Source organism: Tetrao urogallus (genome assembly GCF_951394365.1).
Source record: "Tetrao urogallus genome assembly, chromosome: 5".
NCBI classification, from domain to species: domain Eukaryota; kingdom Metazoa; phylum Chordata; class Aves; order Galliformes; family Phasianidae; genus Tetrao; species Tetrao urogallus.
The window spans coordinates 34,171,102-34,188,907 of record NC_136818.1 but is presented as its reverse complement, the minus strand read 5'-3'; the positions used below and the strand labels follow the sequence as shown (position 1 = coordinate 34,188,907).

Sequence of the window (17,806 nt, the reverse complement as noted above, 5' to 3'; positions counted from 1 at the left end):
CAACCAACAGAGCCGAATGCACAGGGGCTGTGAGCACACCTCACGAGGCATTGTGCAGAAGAGGTCAGGCTTAGGCAGGCAGCCTCCCAAGTCTGCAGTGAGCTTCACTCCGTGTTCCTTTAGTGACTTGTATTTTTGGAGACAACGCCATCATTTGAATGACAGAAGGAAACGAATGCTGCTAGTCATTAACAGCAATGAATGGAAAATTACTAATAGAAGTATTCATGCTCTTAATTGCAAAGCAACTTCTGTCCCTTCTCCTCTACAAACTTATTAGACTATTAATTCTGCCTACCTCTTCTGTTATTTTGAGTGGATTTTTAGTTTTTTGTTTCACTGTCAGATAAAGAAGACTAAAATTTTTGTTAATCTTGTTCAAAACTTCAGTAATGCATACATACTTCTGTCATGCCCCTCCTTTACCAGACAATTATTTTCCCTTTGTACTTGAATGTGAAAAACTAAATTACCAAAGGACCTGCAAGAATAACCAAAAAGAAACATGGTATTACTTAACACAATAGTTTACTCACTAATACCACACATGGAGTAGAACGTAATTCACTTAAAATAGAAAGGATCATATTAATATATGTGAGAATTGTTTAGTAAGGGATATGGTAACTATAGCCACAGTGAGTAACTAAAAGGACATGATCTAAATACTAGAAAATTCTGAACCCATACTAAATCGTAATACTCCATCGTGATCGATTTTACCATCCAAAGATGAAAAGTTTGCACGGGTAAACACAAACCCTTGTCTGTCCCCTGCAAGCAACAGTTTGCAATTAATAAAACTTCTGCTGAGTATCAAGCACACAAGAACAACACGTGCACACTATTTTTTCCCCTCTTCTTCTGCTGCCCAGGCTCGTTCCCAATACAACCACAGAGCTATGTAGTCAGAAGTAAATAGTGATACGGGCTGGTTTCAAAACGAAGGTAAACTGATGTTAATGAGGATGAAAAATGGGATTGTGATACAATTTTCAGTTATTATGGAAGTAACTTTATTAAAATAATCGGCCAGAGCTGGAATAATGGCTTTGCATATCTTCACATGTCAATATCATACAGCTCCTGCAAAAGAAAAGAAAAGGGAATATATGAAAAAATAATTTAGTGCTCAGCATAGTGCATTATCATTTTTTCCAAGATGCTTACCCTTCTTCTCCCAGCAACTACTGGCAGGATGCTGTCTCTGCTCATTCTAGGCACAGAGGACACAAAGATTTAGTTCACCATCAGAAACATCGATTTTTCTATGCAACTGCAATATATATTACAAGTGCACCACTGTCATAGAACATTTATTGCGATATTCACCTTATGCTTTCCAAATCCTTGCATCTTTTTCTGGATGAGACTTGACACCTACGTGACACCTCAAAGCAGCAAAGGCTAAAGTAACAGTGATTCACTGTGGCTGCATAAACACGGCACAGCTCTGGCATTTGGAGCCTCTCCTCCTGTAGAAAAATACCACTATACCCAGTAAACAACTAATAAAAGCCTCATCCTAGTGGTTAAACAACAGACTCCAAGCTCTCCCAGGCACGTACATGGCGTACTTACTAATTTGAAGTCTCTTCCCAGGTCCTCGCTCAGCAAGAAACACAAAGCAGTACACAATACACACAAGTCACTGTCTACACATGGTTACAGCTGGTTAAATCACCACAGACCAAGCAAGGCCAAGAGTAAAATCTCAACATTACAAGTCAACTTCCTGTGGTGCCCCTTTTAACAATTCCTCAAATACCTCCTAAATACCACATTGAAAATGCAGGTTACAAGACTGACTAGCTATAAGGTCACATTTAAATACACAGCTGTCGTTCAACCGGGGCCACCCAATTACCTGTATTTCATGATAAAAAGCATTCACCTTTGAGAGACATCACCCACGCAGAAACCCAGGGGACACACCCAGCCCCAATCAGAATATATGCATGATTTGCATACATTATTGACATAATAATGCAAAAAAAACCTCTGCATGCAGATGAGACGCTGTGTTCTTGTTTGAAATCCAGCCTTACAGCACGATTCCCTTTTTCTGAAGTGACAATAGACCACAGCCTCATGTAGAAGTGGTTTGCAACTGGGAGTAGGAGTTATGCAGCCACTTACCTGGAAGCTTATACAAAGTATCTCTTAAGGTTTCACTATTTCTCTTTTTTAGTCCTCAGATGACATTTTGACACTCTAGTTATAGACCATACACACTTGCATGGGAAGTAACAGGCTAAAAAATATATGTCGCATTATTGATGCCATACAACCAATTTACAGAGACTTATACTGTGCTTAATACAACCACCACCTCCACCCAGCCCAGCACCAGATCAACAGAGAAACCATGGCCAATTCCAGCTTTCCACAACTGTGAGCTTACTATATTATCAATACATAGACGGATTGACTGACAGAGATAAGTTCCATCACAAGTGGTTAGTTAGCTAGTTAGAAGAAAATTCCAATCAAAGAGGTTGGTCAGAGTAAGTAATATAAATCGTCATTATTTTACCCACATAGTTGATAAAATGTGGTATTTTCATAGGGGAAGTGCTCAGAAAGTGTTGTAAGTCAATGCAGTAAACGTAAACTAATCCTTTGGTAAATCTTAGTCTTGCCTTCTAATGCAAATTAATCCAACCCAATCCATTTCTGACATAGCAAATGTAGGTAAACTGACAAAATGGCACAGAAAGAGAGCAGTACAGCTACTGGTGTGGTAAATGCAGATGGTACCTAGGTCACAATCACTCAGGGATAAACCTCTTCCTCTGGTTTACACAAAACCAAACAGATCTGCAGATGTGAGTCTAAGTGTTGAAAGAGACCCTTCAGCATGTTCACCAGATACATTTAGGTTTCATTTCAAATTCACGCTTTCCTAAGAAGGTGCAGCCAGTGGCAGTGCTTCCCCCCCACCTGAGGAACTTCTGCTTTCTCCATTAATCTCATAGCACACACACATCAGTTGCTTCTATTCAATTCAGTCTTCTGGTGGTCTTTTCTCTACAGTTGATGACTGCTCCTCCTGGCTAAAATAATTCTGTGAAGATCCACACAATACTGCTGTTATTTTGCAGCGTGCTTAGAAGAGACAAGTATTTCACAAACTAAACAGAAATACAAGGGCCCAAAAGCTGAAGCAAAATTCAGTAAAAAAAAAAAAAAAAAGAAAAGAAAAGTTTGGGCAGGATTAGTAATAATGGGACTACGACAACAAATAATATTAGCTTGATACAGTCTCTTAGAGCTTCAGGAATTTATTAAATGAGTACAGGGATATGATGAAATATATTAAATGCTTAAAGAATGATATAATCAGCAGACAAATTCACTTTACGATTACCAGGAGATGATGGTAACCAGAACATATAATAATACAATATGTGTAACCAGAAGCATAAAACAGCCAGTGCCCCACATTACCATAAAAGGATTGACCTGCTTTATATTAAAAAATAAATAAATACAATAGAAAAGGAATACAGGGAAAGTTGAATTCTGTTTTTTAACCACGTTCTTTAAAATACATATATTCTTTGCTCACTTAAGTGAATGTTCGTTTTCCAGTGAGAACAGTGTGTTACAAGGTTTTATAACAGATGAGAGTTCACAAAATAAGAAGCAAAGCTAAAGCCATCCACTGGTATTTATTTTCTATGTGCTTGCTGCTACGAGACGACATGTTTTAGAGGATGTCTCACCCGCTACACTTTTGTGAGCTGTGCATAAACTAATTAATTTTACCTTTTTATTTTTTCGTGAACAGTAAAAAGTAGTTTTGTTCTTATTTTTCAGTCTTGCTCATATTGCCAACAATCAGCAGAGCATCTTTTGTGGTTAGCAAAAACCAAAACGCATGACCAAAGCTCCCAGAGTCTGTTTATCATGTGTTCCCATAGTTTGAGGCATGTAAGCATCTTAACACAAAGAGGACAGGGTAAGAATCAGCAGAGTGGAAACAAAGCAGGCACTTTCTTCTCTGACATTAAGAACACAAAAAACCAAACACCTTTCACACCGTAGTCATTGCAAGGAGATGTATAAAGAATAATTCTAATGATGTTCCAGTTCCTGGGTTACTTTATTGCTCTGCTTAATTTAATGTCGTGACTGTATTTTCATCAATACTGTAGCAGCCTACCTGTTGTACTTGCCTCAGACTGTTTTGTATTTTATTTTTTTTTTTATCTGTATCTATTGCACGTTACTGTTACAAAACAAAAGATAAAGCTTCTGGAAGATAAGATGAACTGCTGCAGTAGTTTCAGATACAACAGATATTGTTTCAGCTACAGTGGTCATGTTTGTTCATGTCACAGCAGGTTATTTTAAAACTCACTTTTGCACTTCATCCCTTGGCACATGACATCCTTACTCCACACTCTTTCCTGCTGTAAGAAACAAGTCGAACTGATGACTTCTTATCTTGGGTGCTGACTGATTGAGCCCACAATATTTATTTCTTAAGGTCACCCTCTGGCTTCTGCATCTCTTTTACCTGGGAGTTAGAGCAGTGATTTTACTCTGCAGTTGGAACACACACATACAAGGTCTGTCTCCCCAAGCCAGCCTCACAGCGAAGGAACCCTACCATCTTTATTGGCTCCCACAGACACATGGCTTCACCATCAATATTTCCATCACACAAAATGACTACAAAATAACAATGCTAACATTCAGCTCTTAAGATCAAGAAAATAGATACCAATCTGCAGTCATTCATACTATCTAGAACAAATCAGACTGTTTTACCATTCATTAAAAGCTTCTTCTTTCAGCCTTTCTCATTTGTTGCAAACTCGCTGCTCTACCAACAGCCAGGCTGCTTTCAATTGACAAAACAGTACAAACAGATTTTCAGTTCATTTATAAGAATATCATGATAATGTTTACTTACCCACATGTTGGAAATATACGTGACACTGCCTGCGTCACAACTGGTGAGATGCCCTGGGAGCCCTATGGAAATGTGTACCCATGCAGCTGAGGAGCACAGGCCAGGAGGAAGGGAACTTTGTAGCCTTTTCCAAGGGAAAAAACAGTCTCTGTGCTGCATGCTACCAAAAGAGATCCCCCAGAAAGCTGAGCAATGCAAACGCAGAAATGCTGGCAAAAATGACTGGTCTCATTTGATGTACTAAGCAATATAGATCGTTTCCATATTCTTAGAAATTGCAAAAAAGCTTGGCCATCCTGACAATTCTTAAATGTACATTTTTTAGGACATAATGTCCCTTGAACACATAACTTTCATTTAATTTAACAGCAGTTGCACATGCATATGTAAGAATAGTATATTTGTTGTTATACCTGCAACGTTTTAAAACATACATGCCACGGTAATACGTTTGCATCTATCTCTGCTATCCATACGAAAAAACAGACACTGCAAACCAAGACCAGCAAGGATACTAAAGTACTAGGCATTCATGTCTGGGAATGCACAGAAGCATACAGAACACAAACTAGATAACATCCAAAAGAGGTCATGGGAAGGTGAGAAGGTGATGGAGAATAACAAAGCAGCCAGTGTGGCAAATAAACTGAACACATAACTCCTGCACACACAGCCTGTTAGAACTTGTAAGGATGACCACAGACTCTGGCAAGAGGTGGGTTTCAGGAGATATTAAAACAGTGCACGCTGACCTCTGCAACTGATTGCCACCAGAGCTTGAGGGAGAAGGCATACCGCAGGCACAAAAGGACACACAAGCTCATGGTCAGCAGATGCCTAACAGGACAATAAAAGGATTGGGCAGGTATGTATCCTCCAGCAACTCCGGGTTCTTCTGTTTATGGCAAATAAAAAATGGCTTTGCTCATCTACTTTCCTTAGAGAATGCCAGCTAAGCCAGATGGATCATTTATCTGTACACCACAGGGCAGCACCACAGATGGTTGTTCATATCTTCAGAAGCTTCTAACTTGATTGGGGAAGGAGCCCAGCCTTCCCTGGGAAGCCAGGCCTACGTAGCTTTCACTCTTGTAAAACAGATAATGAAAAAGCAACTAAAACAATTCTCAACCCAGGGCAGGGATTGAAACTAACTTTTCATATACTCTTCACTTCACCTAATTACATGATGATTTCAAAACAAAGTGCAGTGGTATCTTCCCTTACTTCATTACCAACTTGTAAGAAGAAGGTAAAACTCAGAAACTCTGCTTCAAGAGTGAAAATGTTACGCTACTCAAGAATAATGCTATTTTCCTCCAAGAATAGATCAACTTCTAAGGCAAAATTTCCAGTTGATGATGATGAAAATGCAAATCCTAAAGCAACTGAACTCACAAATGCAAGCAAAACACTAGAAAGCATGCTCTGGGATCCCATACAATCAATGCTAACCTCTGCATCACCCATATCTTATTTATCGTAACTGGAAAATACTTATCCCTGTTACTGAGATTATTTTATACAGTACAGAAGCAAACTAATGGGAAAGGCTCAGCACGAATGACACTAATAGGATCAGTATATTGTCACCAGATGTCTCCATATACAGAAATATGTAATTTTCTACATGTGGAATAATGATTTTATATTTGTTTACACTTTCTAAGTAGTTCCTAAAAAAAAAAAAAAATAATTGAAGCCTTTAAGAAGCTCAAGCATTTCACTTTCATGTATGAATCTCGGTCTTGCTTTTTCCTAGCCCACAGAATAACACCTTAGACTTCTGTTACATCTTAGATTTCTGTCATAATATTTCCATTCTAGAGACATACAACTTCATTAATTTCTATACAATTAGGATCTGTTCCAATATTAAATAAGACAATCAAAAAGCTACTCATATGAGAAGACAACTCAGAGCCAAGGCTTCAGGGGTTGGCTCTATTTCAAGTCTTAAAAAAGATGTCTTAAGGAAAAAAAAAAAGAAACTAAGAAGCTCAAAAAAGATAAAATGCTTTGCCTTTGCCTCCTGCGCAGCACTTTCCTTCTTACGAAGAAGCTCCTATAAATGTCTCTTACCCTCTTTATACATATGCTTATATGATTTGATATGTATGTTTGATGTACATACGATTTGATAAGTATGTTTGATTCATACTCCTCACAATTGCTGCTTGCAGACTCAGCAAAATTGGAATATATGCAGAATCTTTAATGAAAAACATTTTCTTGTCAACTAAGTGTATGGAAACACTTGCGTTAATTTCCACCAGTACTTTTAGTTTCATATAAGCCCAAATGAAACACCAAACTTGTAGAACACACAAAATGACCCAGGCTGAAAGGGAGCACTGGAGTCACCCTGTCCAACTGGCTGCTCACAGCAGAGCCCACTATGCAGTGTCATCAGGATGCTCAAGGTCCCCTTCAGCTAAATATTAAAAATCCCCAGCAATGGAAGCTCCCTAGTATCTATAGTGAATCTGTTCCAATAGCTGACGACCACTCTCGTTTTCAAAAAGTACTTACAATAAGTAATGAGAATTTTGTGTCCACTGTCTCTTACATTTTCTCTCTGCACCTCCACATAGTCCAATCCTGTTTTCTCTGTAAGCAGCCATCATGGAGTTTGAAGTGGAAGGGAGATCTCCCCTTGCTTTCCTCTGAGAAACTGAGTGCACTCAGCACTCCCGACTCCAGCCCCCGACAATCTTGGTGAGCCTTCACTGCACTGAGTTCAGATTGTAAACCTCTCTCCTTACCTAGGGAGCCCAGATTTGTAGACAGGCCTCTAGATATGCCACACAAGTCCAAAAGCAGTAGGAAAACATCCTTCCACCTGCTACCTGTCCTCTTGCTAAGCAGCCTGCTATGTCATTAATACTCATCACAGCAATGGTACAACGATGAGCGATACCTCACTTGTCAAAACAATTCCCGTGTCATCACTTAAAATCATTAGGTGATAATATTTTTATTTTTTAAATAAAAACAGAATAATATTCAAAACAGGCAAAAGACACAAAGGTTGGTTTTTTTTTTGTTTTTTTTTTTTGTTTGTTTGTTTTTTTTTTTTTGACTTTCATATGAATTCCCAGCTTATTATTTGCTTTCAATCATATGCAACCGTTTATGCAAGCTGTTTTTTTACACAGCTGATAAACCAGATCACTAGCCCTGCTAAGGACAGATCTCAGCTCCCTAGAGGAAATAACTCATGCTCTCTAAAGATCACCAATTGAAAGGTGAAGCACTGACCTATTCAACCTATCAGTCCCTCAGGCTATGAACGTGCTACACTGCAACTGCAGAGACAGTAGAAAATCACCTTTTCTTTTCAGAAAGCATTTATTCAAAATCAAAATCAAGCCTGTTTGAGCTTTCTAGTAAAATGAAATTAAATTATTTGCTGTCTTTCTTAAAAATATCCCTGCATCTCCTCTGCTAAATTCAAATGGAATTTTTAACATTAACCCTAGTTACACTTGAACACTGTTGTCAACAGTATTCTGAAAAAAAAAAAAAAAAAATCACTGTTTAAAAATTTACTCTCCTTTACACAAACACATGCATTGAATTTTTTCCAAAATCTCATGAAAAATGTCATGACACAGCCATATCATTTTTACAGTCTGTTTCATTAAACACCAGTAAAACACAAAAACATCATCATGTAGCTTACAGTCCTCTAGCAGTAAGAGTAAAATAAAATCTTGACGTAATTTCCAACGCAATCAGTAAATATAAAAGGACCTGCTATTAACGCCTAATCCAAGATCCACTGATGGAGCTCATGGGAGATTTCCACTAAATTCCATATGTTTTGGGATGATGATTAACCAAGATAAATGTTAAACAGTGAAAGAAAGAGAAGTCAAAACTTACCCATGAATTCAATTCCCAAATGGTCTGCTGTACCCAAGAAAGCATGTAAAAGAAAATAAAAAAGAGAAGAAAGGGAAATGTTAGACTGAAAAGTAAATACCCTCTCTGTCACCATTTGTACCATTTGATATTTTTTGGCAGTACTGCAGAACTCAGTATCAGTTCGGGGACCCAGTCTATGAGTATTAGTCAAAAAGGAGCAATCCTAAAACAGAACTCTAGTGTGTGGACCTGCTACGTAAGGTAAATGTGTCTGGGGAAGGATGCAAACTTTCACTCTCACTTTCACTGTACTTACTGAACTGCCTCAAATCAGCTAATTACAGAAATGCATTCTCTCTTGCTCTTGAAAATTCTCTCTTAATATCTGAGTAAAGATGGTAGCGTCAAGTTCTTGCTTTCAGTTTCTCCTAAGAAGATCAAAAACTAAACAAAGAAATGAAAGGCTTTCACTGAGTTTTGCAGCTCTCATTACAGCACAGCGGCCACTCTTTCATCCAGTGTGACAGCACTGCTGCAACCTGTTGCATAACAGAGATCTGACTTTAGGAGGTAGCGGATATGTCACTTATTTGGCCACTCTTGGCCACTTTGGTACTCAGCAATAATTTCAAGAAACTAAAAACAAGCAAATCTTCAGTTTATTTTGGTCATGGACTGAATTTACCGTATGGAGCTCAAAACACCTCAGGACCTCTTTTCAAGTGATTAATTACAGTATGATTCTGTTGCCTAAAAACATTACAGGGCAAAGTAGATTTAAATTTATTAAGGTGGTAGGCAGTGTGTTTAAATTGCTATTTGGTTATAGAATAACACAAGTCATTTTGCAGGGACAGGGAAAAACCTAAAACCAGCTCTTCAGTGGATCCCAGTCCAAACTGGTACTGCAGAAAACCAGACACTCTGAAAGGGTGCTGAACACAATTCTGTTCTGTGCTAAACTTGAAACATATCACTTTCCTAGGGGAGCTCATCATTTGGATTATAAAATGCAAATAAGGCTTTCTTTGTCCTGAGGGAAATGTGATGTCTTCATTAAAAATATATTAAAAGCAAAATTATTAATTATTTTTAGTCTTCCTTTCAATTTACAGTCACATTTTCTTAAGACAGAGAAGGTTAATATATTATTTTTCCTAGGCAAGGTGGAGCCAGGCTATAATCTCTTAGGAAGTGCAAAGAGCTGCACAAAACACTTCCACTTTAACCCATCCAACAGTTACTTTCAAAAAGTCACTTAAGAACTATACAGTAAAGCCACAAGAAGATTCTCCAACATAAACACAACAGTAAATCCAAACACTACAATTTGAGTTATCAGATTTGGCACCTAAGATGAGAATCTCAGATACTGCAGTTTCTTCTGAAAGCACTGGGAGTCATTTGCCTTTTGTAACCTCACAATCCTTCCAGGAAAAGGCACTGGACGTTAGCTTGACTGATTCACTCGACATACACATTTATAACACAATTCCTAAGCTATATATGCACCTACATGGAAAAAAACCCAAAATGCATCTCAAAAGAAAAGAATGTAAGGTAACGCTATCAGGTATCGACATCTTGCCGGCTTGGAGTCAGAACAGATGCCTTTCCCAAGTCTAGCAACACCCAAATGAGTCATCTTTTACTGGCATTGAAGACATGCAAATAGGTATTATGTAAAAATAATATTAACATAAAATTAAAGCCATACATATATGCATTGTGTGTAACAATGTGAACAAAGTGAAGTTAAAACCATACATACATTCCACATTACAGTGTTCTCATCCATATTCTTACATTCACATACTAACATTGCATACTAATATCCCTACTACAACTGATGCAGAAATGCAACTTCTTGAAGAACGTAACATCAGAAATAAGACAAGTGCACTCAAAGTGCTAATAGCTGCAGAGATCTGTACCTTGTTTTTCTTCCTCTCATTTCCTCTACCTATAAAATCCACAAATATTATCTACCTATAAGAATTCACATTCTTGCATCTTTTGGAAAGATAACTGCTTACATTTAAAAAAGGATAAAGGAGATCAAAACACCATAATCCAGTATTCAGGAAGCTAAGTAATCTCAAAAAGTGTATATAAAATACACCCACCTTTCAAAAATTACAGGAAGGATTTCACTTTTGGAGTGGTTTATGTGTAGGGAGAAACAAGCCTAATCCATAGGCTTCTTTAAAGCAATGGGAGAGAGGGGGACATCTGTCAGGTTATTTATTTTAATTATCTCATTGCCTGGAAAGCAACTTGAACAACCAACATAACATATATTGCAGATAAAGTTGATATACAGAGATGATGATGAAAGGATGTCTAATGGGATAAGTCCTAACAGCAAAATATCTAAGCTGTCCACTTAATAAGCACAGCTCTGCAAGTCCTGTAAGCAGAATCCTGGGAACAGAAAACAAATGACTAATTCCTGTACAATCAGTGCTCAGAGCTGTTATGTGCTCGTGGTCACTTGCAAGTTTTGGGGAGAGCCTTGACACGCAGGGTGCCTCTGCACCCAAATCCATGATGAGAAGGTCACCCATGGTGTGCACTCAGGGCTGGTGCATGTCTCACTGACTGCAAGTGTTCAAGCACCACTGGTAACAGTAGTGCCCCACATTTTCAACACAATACAAGCAGTACCCAAATGCATCTGTATACTTACACAGTTTTTGTTTTGGCTTGTTTGTTGTTTTCTTTTTCTCTTTCTTTTTTTTTGTTAACAGTCTGTTGTTATTATCCTATAATTCAAGGGCCATTTTTGGAAACAGACTTCTCCCCTGCTGTCGGGGGTAAGACCCTCTCAGTAGACAGGTGTAAGAGATGGGCAGGGCCCACACAGCCAGGCACTGGGGGAAGAAAGCAGGCTGTAGTGCTGACCTAAGGCAAAGCCGAGCACCAAAATGCAGAATCCCACTCCGCCAACAGTGCACCATGGAGTAGAAGACTGCTGCACTCCTATCCAGCCACAACATACGTGTGATTAACTGCACCCAAACATTTCCTTAGAGTCAGAAATGAGAGTGTCAAGCCATTCACCATCAGGCGATGCAGTTTCTTCAAGGCCTCAGTACAACAAAAATGTGTATGACTGATATTAACGTATTAATGTACTGGAATGTGGGCTCTGCTCCCTAGATGGGTCCTAGATTTCTTTCCTTTCTTGTATTGTTATGCTCTGAGGAAGTAATAGACAGGAAGACTATTACCTTTTATACTTTTATACTTATGAATATATCTGAATTTGGTTGTTGATGTGGGAAAACTACTGAGCCTTACGTTCCTTGTACTTAGTAAATTTCTTGCTAATGCTAAAGCCATTCCAATTTATACTTTATGAATACATCTACACATGGGAATCCTTGATAACAAGCACAGGGGAAGATAAACTTGTACCTGCTAACAGATCAATTTATTAAAGCTTCACATGTAATGTGCAGCTTTGGCTCTGGATTATGGTTAATCAGGGCTTTTTTCTCAGCCATTTTAATGTGGAGCTATTTCTCCTGGTCCAAGAATAGTTTTACTATTTCATGTGCATTCTAACTTACATTATGAAAAGAAATATAAGCCCAAAACCTAAAAGTCTCTGATCTGTAGGAGAAAAATATTCAATATTAAAACATTCACTGTAGACTATTATAGACATTTAAATCTGCTCTAAAAATAGGCTGACTTCAATACGAATCAGTGTGAAGTACTTTCCCCTGCAAATGAAGTTTATTGTTTCCAATAAACTCATAAGGTTTGCCCAATTTTCCTTGGTAGTGTATTGTTTTGAACAAAAAATGCAACACAAGAATATGCTGCAAACTACGTTGGACTGCTCACATTTTTAATTCAGATTATTTGGTTATAGGGAAGAAGACAGAGTTGAAGATCAATCAAATTGTCTGAAGAGCAAATGCTAATTTCCCCAGCAATAGCTGGGCAGTTCACTACATGTTCACTGATTTAATAGTAAATTTACAGAATATATCAGCCAGTTGTTCCAACTACATCAAGACATAATAGTGAAAATTCCACAAATACGCACCCCTTAAAAAAAAGTAAACAATTTATATAAAACTTCACAGACTGGTACATTCTCAGCGTGAACAAGGATAAAATACTGATATTCTGAATTTGTACAGATAGGGTTAACTGTATTTTAAACCAAATTAAAATCCTCAGTCCACAAAACTGAACGCTGAAGACAGTTAATTGCTTTCTCTTCTCTTCTTTTTTTTTTTTTTTTCCCCAAAGGAAAAAAGAGCAAGAAAGGAATAAAAAAATCAATTTCTTTTGAATATCTGTACGACTCTGCAGAGGTTAGTGCAGCCTCCAGATAGAAATTCCCACCCACTATCAATTCCATAACTAGGGAGCATTTGAAAAACATCCAGCAAAACCTGTTCTTATATAAATAATACACAGGGCTGAATAATTGAATAAACTATTGATTTACTCTCCCTGTGAATGACAGACAAATGCTCCTGGCTGTTTTACATCATGAAGGTTGAAAGGCTTTTTCTGACTTCTGAAAAAAAATACCAGCAATGGTTCCACCTTCTCAGGTTGAAGACAAATTAGAAGCTTGAACTGCTTACCTCACCTGCAGCATGCAGGCTCACAGAGGATTACACTGCCAGTTCACTGTCATTTTAAAGACATCAAATTATCGTCTCTACAGCTAACAGGAAAAGTTACTTCTCTTTAATGCACAACACTGGACTTTAAGGAACAACTTTAGTCTCATTGAATTGAAGACAACTTGCACTGACATCTATGGTTTGTACATCAGTACAGCTTTTAATCCTAGAATTCTTTTCACTATAGCTATAAATGCACCAAATAAATACATCCTTATATTTATGAAACGAATCAACTTACAAAACGTCTGAAGCATGCAGGCCAAAACATTTAGTGTTAGGTATTCGTTAAATACAGCAATCCTTCATTTGCCTCTCAATAAGCCATTACATTCACCAATGAAAAGACAGCGAGTAAATGTTAAATACTGCTACTCTGTACATACTGTATTGACTGGTTTACTTAACACTCAACACATATAAGAACTTAAACAATTCAGACAGTACGCCCACATATGACTTTTTCTCTAGTCCACCAACTCAAAGATGTTTTCAAATTTCATTTGCAAAAAATCTAATGCTATTTCAGTTGAAATTAGTAACTACATCAAATGGAAATGAAGCTGCCTGTATAGCGACTCACGTTGATAAGGTTATTTTTTAAGCTTTCTCTAAAGATGAAAATTGTAAACAAATGTGACAAACCTGTAATCAAGTCTTCTCACCCAATCTAGTGCAAATGCAGTAAACACTGAACAACACAGTGTGACTTGTTGACCATGAGTAACCGATATAACCAACGACTCTACTTAATACTCCTAGAAAAAAAATAAATCAATATTTCACTGATATCCTTCAGTTTTGGTAGATCAGAAAAAAGCCTGTACTAGTACTAGAACTGAAAAAAAAAAAAAAAATGGAACTACACAAAGACAAAACACTGAAGTAGCTATCTGACCTACTTCTACAATTCTGAAATACTATCTTGGGCTTCTAAAGCATCTTGCTCCCTTTCTCCAATAGTAACAGCACTCACCCTGCAGTCACAATCACCTCACAGGTAGTTACTGAGGAACCATCAAGAAAATGATGATAGGAGAGCAATTTGCTCTCCTACCCTTCCCTATTCATTAACCCATTGGTTCCCACAGAATCAAAATCTGCTCTTCCTGCAGTCCTTGTCCACCTCTCACACCTCTGCTCAATACTTCCACAGGTGGGCTTGCCTTCATATTCAGGTATGCTGGTGAAAGGATTTGATCGTATTGATCTCCATTGAGCATTTGTAAAATGCTCTAAGTAATTAGGCACTCCTGCTGCATTTCAGTAGCCACTGGCATTATAGTCACTCCTTTCAAAATGACAGTGCCCACACTGTAGAAGCTGGTCCTTCCCAATCACATCATGAAAAGCCCACATCAAGCTACTAACAAGACGGGAATCATATTTTTGTCAAAACAAACAGAAACAGTAGTACTTCCAGCACATATGGTCTACAAAGCATTTTGGAACTGTGTTAGAACTAGATTACTTATCTTGTCACAAGCTTAAAAGATTTCATTTGACTGCAGTGCTCTTTGGGAAAAAAAAACCTCTTCTGGTTCAATAAATGACATAAAATGTCTTTTAAGGTGGAATAAGTCTACAAGTTTCCTAGAAATGACTACCGGGATTTCGGGATTTCTCCCCTATTATTTCCAAATGGATATTTCAGAACATAGGCCTCACAGAATCATTAGAGGAATTACTAATAGCTCCCTCATCTTATGAACATATGACATTTAATAAACATTTCTCATGCTAAATGTAACTTTATTCCTTCTACAGATCATTAAGCTGTCCTTCACTTCACTACTACAAGAAAATGTTCAGACGCAATGGTGTTTACTGCTCTCCAAAGGCACAGAAAATTTTGTAAGTTTTTGTCAATTTCTTAAAACCTAATTACTTTCTTCAACTTCAGGACAAGGAACGTACATCAATCTGTGGAAAATATAGCCTTATTCCCTAATACACCAAGTAATTTGGTTCTACTGCAGTAAAAAAAAACCACCAAACACCTCAAACCCGAACAACCAGCAGCTTCAGAATACAGCTATTCACATCAAGACTTTTAAAATATTGACTGAATTTAATGACTGAAATATACATCGCTGTTCTGATGACAGTAAAATTTCCATATTTATTTATATCCACAGTTATTTACATATGCCTAGACAATTGCTCTCATTTCTGCGTAGCACGATTCAGGTGGCTCAATTAAATACGAGGGATACTTAGACCTTTTAGAGAGATGCTGGTTTTTATCTACTCTAATTTGGGAAGATGCATATCTTCAGACATTCAATGTAACCATACTTGCAAAAAAGACACTCATATTAGTTTAAGTACTTCAGAATGGACCACAAGAATTATTTAAATTCACTCTGATTACTATGTGCACTTGCTGTGTGAGACTCGCGCTTTATGGAAGAGGCTTCTTCATACAGCAGCATTACTAAGCCTAATTTCCAGCAGTTCTTCGTTTCATGCTTGGATGATAATAAAAACACAGAGGTTTTAATCAAAATTTTAACAAGTGTTTCTGGCTTTTGCTGCCTACTGGGTTTTTTTTTTGGTCTCCTGTGTCTCAGGAGTCTCCCAAGTCATCTTTCTGAAACATAAACTTATCAACACCAAGAACTCCCATGTTCTTCTAAATGTCACTGTGAGTCCTATCCTCTAAGTAACCAGGAATGGAAATCCCCCCACACCATGGATCCAGCTGCAAGGGAACAATCCATGTACATAACAGGGTTGCTCAGTATTCCCCTCTGTACTTCCCCCCTATTTAGTACAGAAAAAAACAAGCATTCTTCATTTTTTAATCAAATTTTACAGGACTGTAAACCTGAAAGCTTTGAAGACCTTACTGCAGTGAAATTTACCATAGAACACAGTATTTGTCCAACATCTCTTGTGATTCAATGGAGGAAATAGCAAATGGCAGTTGACAAAAATGCTGCCATTACTGCACATCTCTCCCATGCCTGCACAAAAGATGTGCAGCAAGGGAACGATGCCAAATCTGGGCACATCTTTCCTTTTCTAGTATTAACTCCCCCTCTATTTGTTTTACAGTTCAACTAATAGCTTCTCAAAAAACAAACCCACAACTGCTGCGTGGTCGGCCAGTGGGCATGCTGCTTTTACTACATTTACTTCTTTTTTGGTAATAACCATTAGAAGGATAACAATCCAGAGAAAACCGAGTGGCTTCATAGATAGATGTAAGGGTTTGTCATATTATCTGAAAATTTATATATAAAAAGATTTCTGCAGCTTCCTTTTATTTAAAGCTGGTGAGAACTCACACAGACACTTCAAGTCATTATTGTTAATTGTATGATCCTGCTGCTTTCAGATGGAGGGAAGGCTCCCTGAAGGACAGGCACACTTCAGCATTATCCTCCAAGCACTCTCTGAAATCCCCCCAGTGGAACCTTCCCTGCACCCCATCCTCTGAGGTTGATGCCCCGTTCCAATAAGCCTTTATTGGCATCTGTAAATAATTTGTTTGAGCTAATCAATACTAAGCCAGGCAGCTGGAAGAGCACACTAATTTAGACAACAGCTCTGCAGTAATCAGAGCCCTATTCCTGAATCTCAGGTTTTGAAGCGAGATGAGTTGTTTGTAGTTTTGAGTAGTTTTGAGACATATTACTAAAACACCAAGGAAATACGTTTTACCTGGAGCTCTATCTGTCCTAATTGTACCACATTACTTTGTGGATGTCAGCTCAAGCACCCTCCCAACGTCCTCATAACATGTGCTTAAGAACCCATCTTTAATAACAAATAGTAAAATAACGATCAATATTATATCCACTTTTCCTGCTGGCCAAAGTGTTACATGCACATAGAACCAAGGCTTCTTTCTGTGCCTAAGCTACCTTGTTTATGTAAATTTTATGGAAACATATTCTGCTTGGATGTGATTAATTAATAATGAAAGCAAACATATAGCAGCAAAATGAATAGCAAACAATGACCACCAGATCTCCCTCAGACTGAGTCATCTTGTGAAATTCAGTTTAATTAAAAGATGAAAGATTAATTTTGGATATGTGACACGAATTTATGCCATCTGATATGTAGGTAGCAATCTGGAAAACATTTTAATTGCTCCTGTGATTAAATACCACAGGTCTTGAAATTCTTTACTAACATAAATTTCATGCTACTAAGTCTACCAAATGGAGTACAAAGGCTGATTCAAGTGGTATTTCAGAGTTTTCTATTTTTGTTCACTGTCACTTCACAGAGCAACTGAATATTTTAAAAATACTGAAAACTGAGTGACTCAGCATCTTTTTGACTTTTTTTTTTTTAAAACATATAGCCAAAGCTGGCTGAAAAACGTTAATGCTGGGAGTGG

The 17,806-nt window shown here is 37.7% G+C and overlaps 1 protein-coding gene across 1 annotated transcript in view; it reads right to left on the bottom strand.

The window, feature by feature from the left end:
* The window catches only part of NRG3 (neuregulin 3), a gene marked incomplete at both ends in the record, with an annotated part of 374,647 nt that overhangs the window by 56,053 nt on the left and 300,788 nt on the right, over nucleotides 1-17,806 (bottom strand). Inside the window, one exon of the mRNA XM_079536012.1 lies at nucleotides 8,813-8,839. Within this exon, the coding sequence (XP_079392138.1) occupies nucleotides 8,813-8,839 (27 nt within the window). The remainder of the gene's footprint in view (nucleotides 1-8,812; nucleotides 8,840-17,806) is intronic.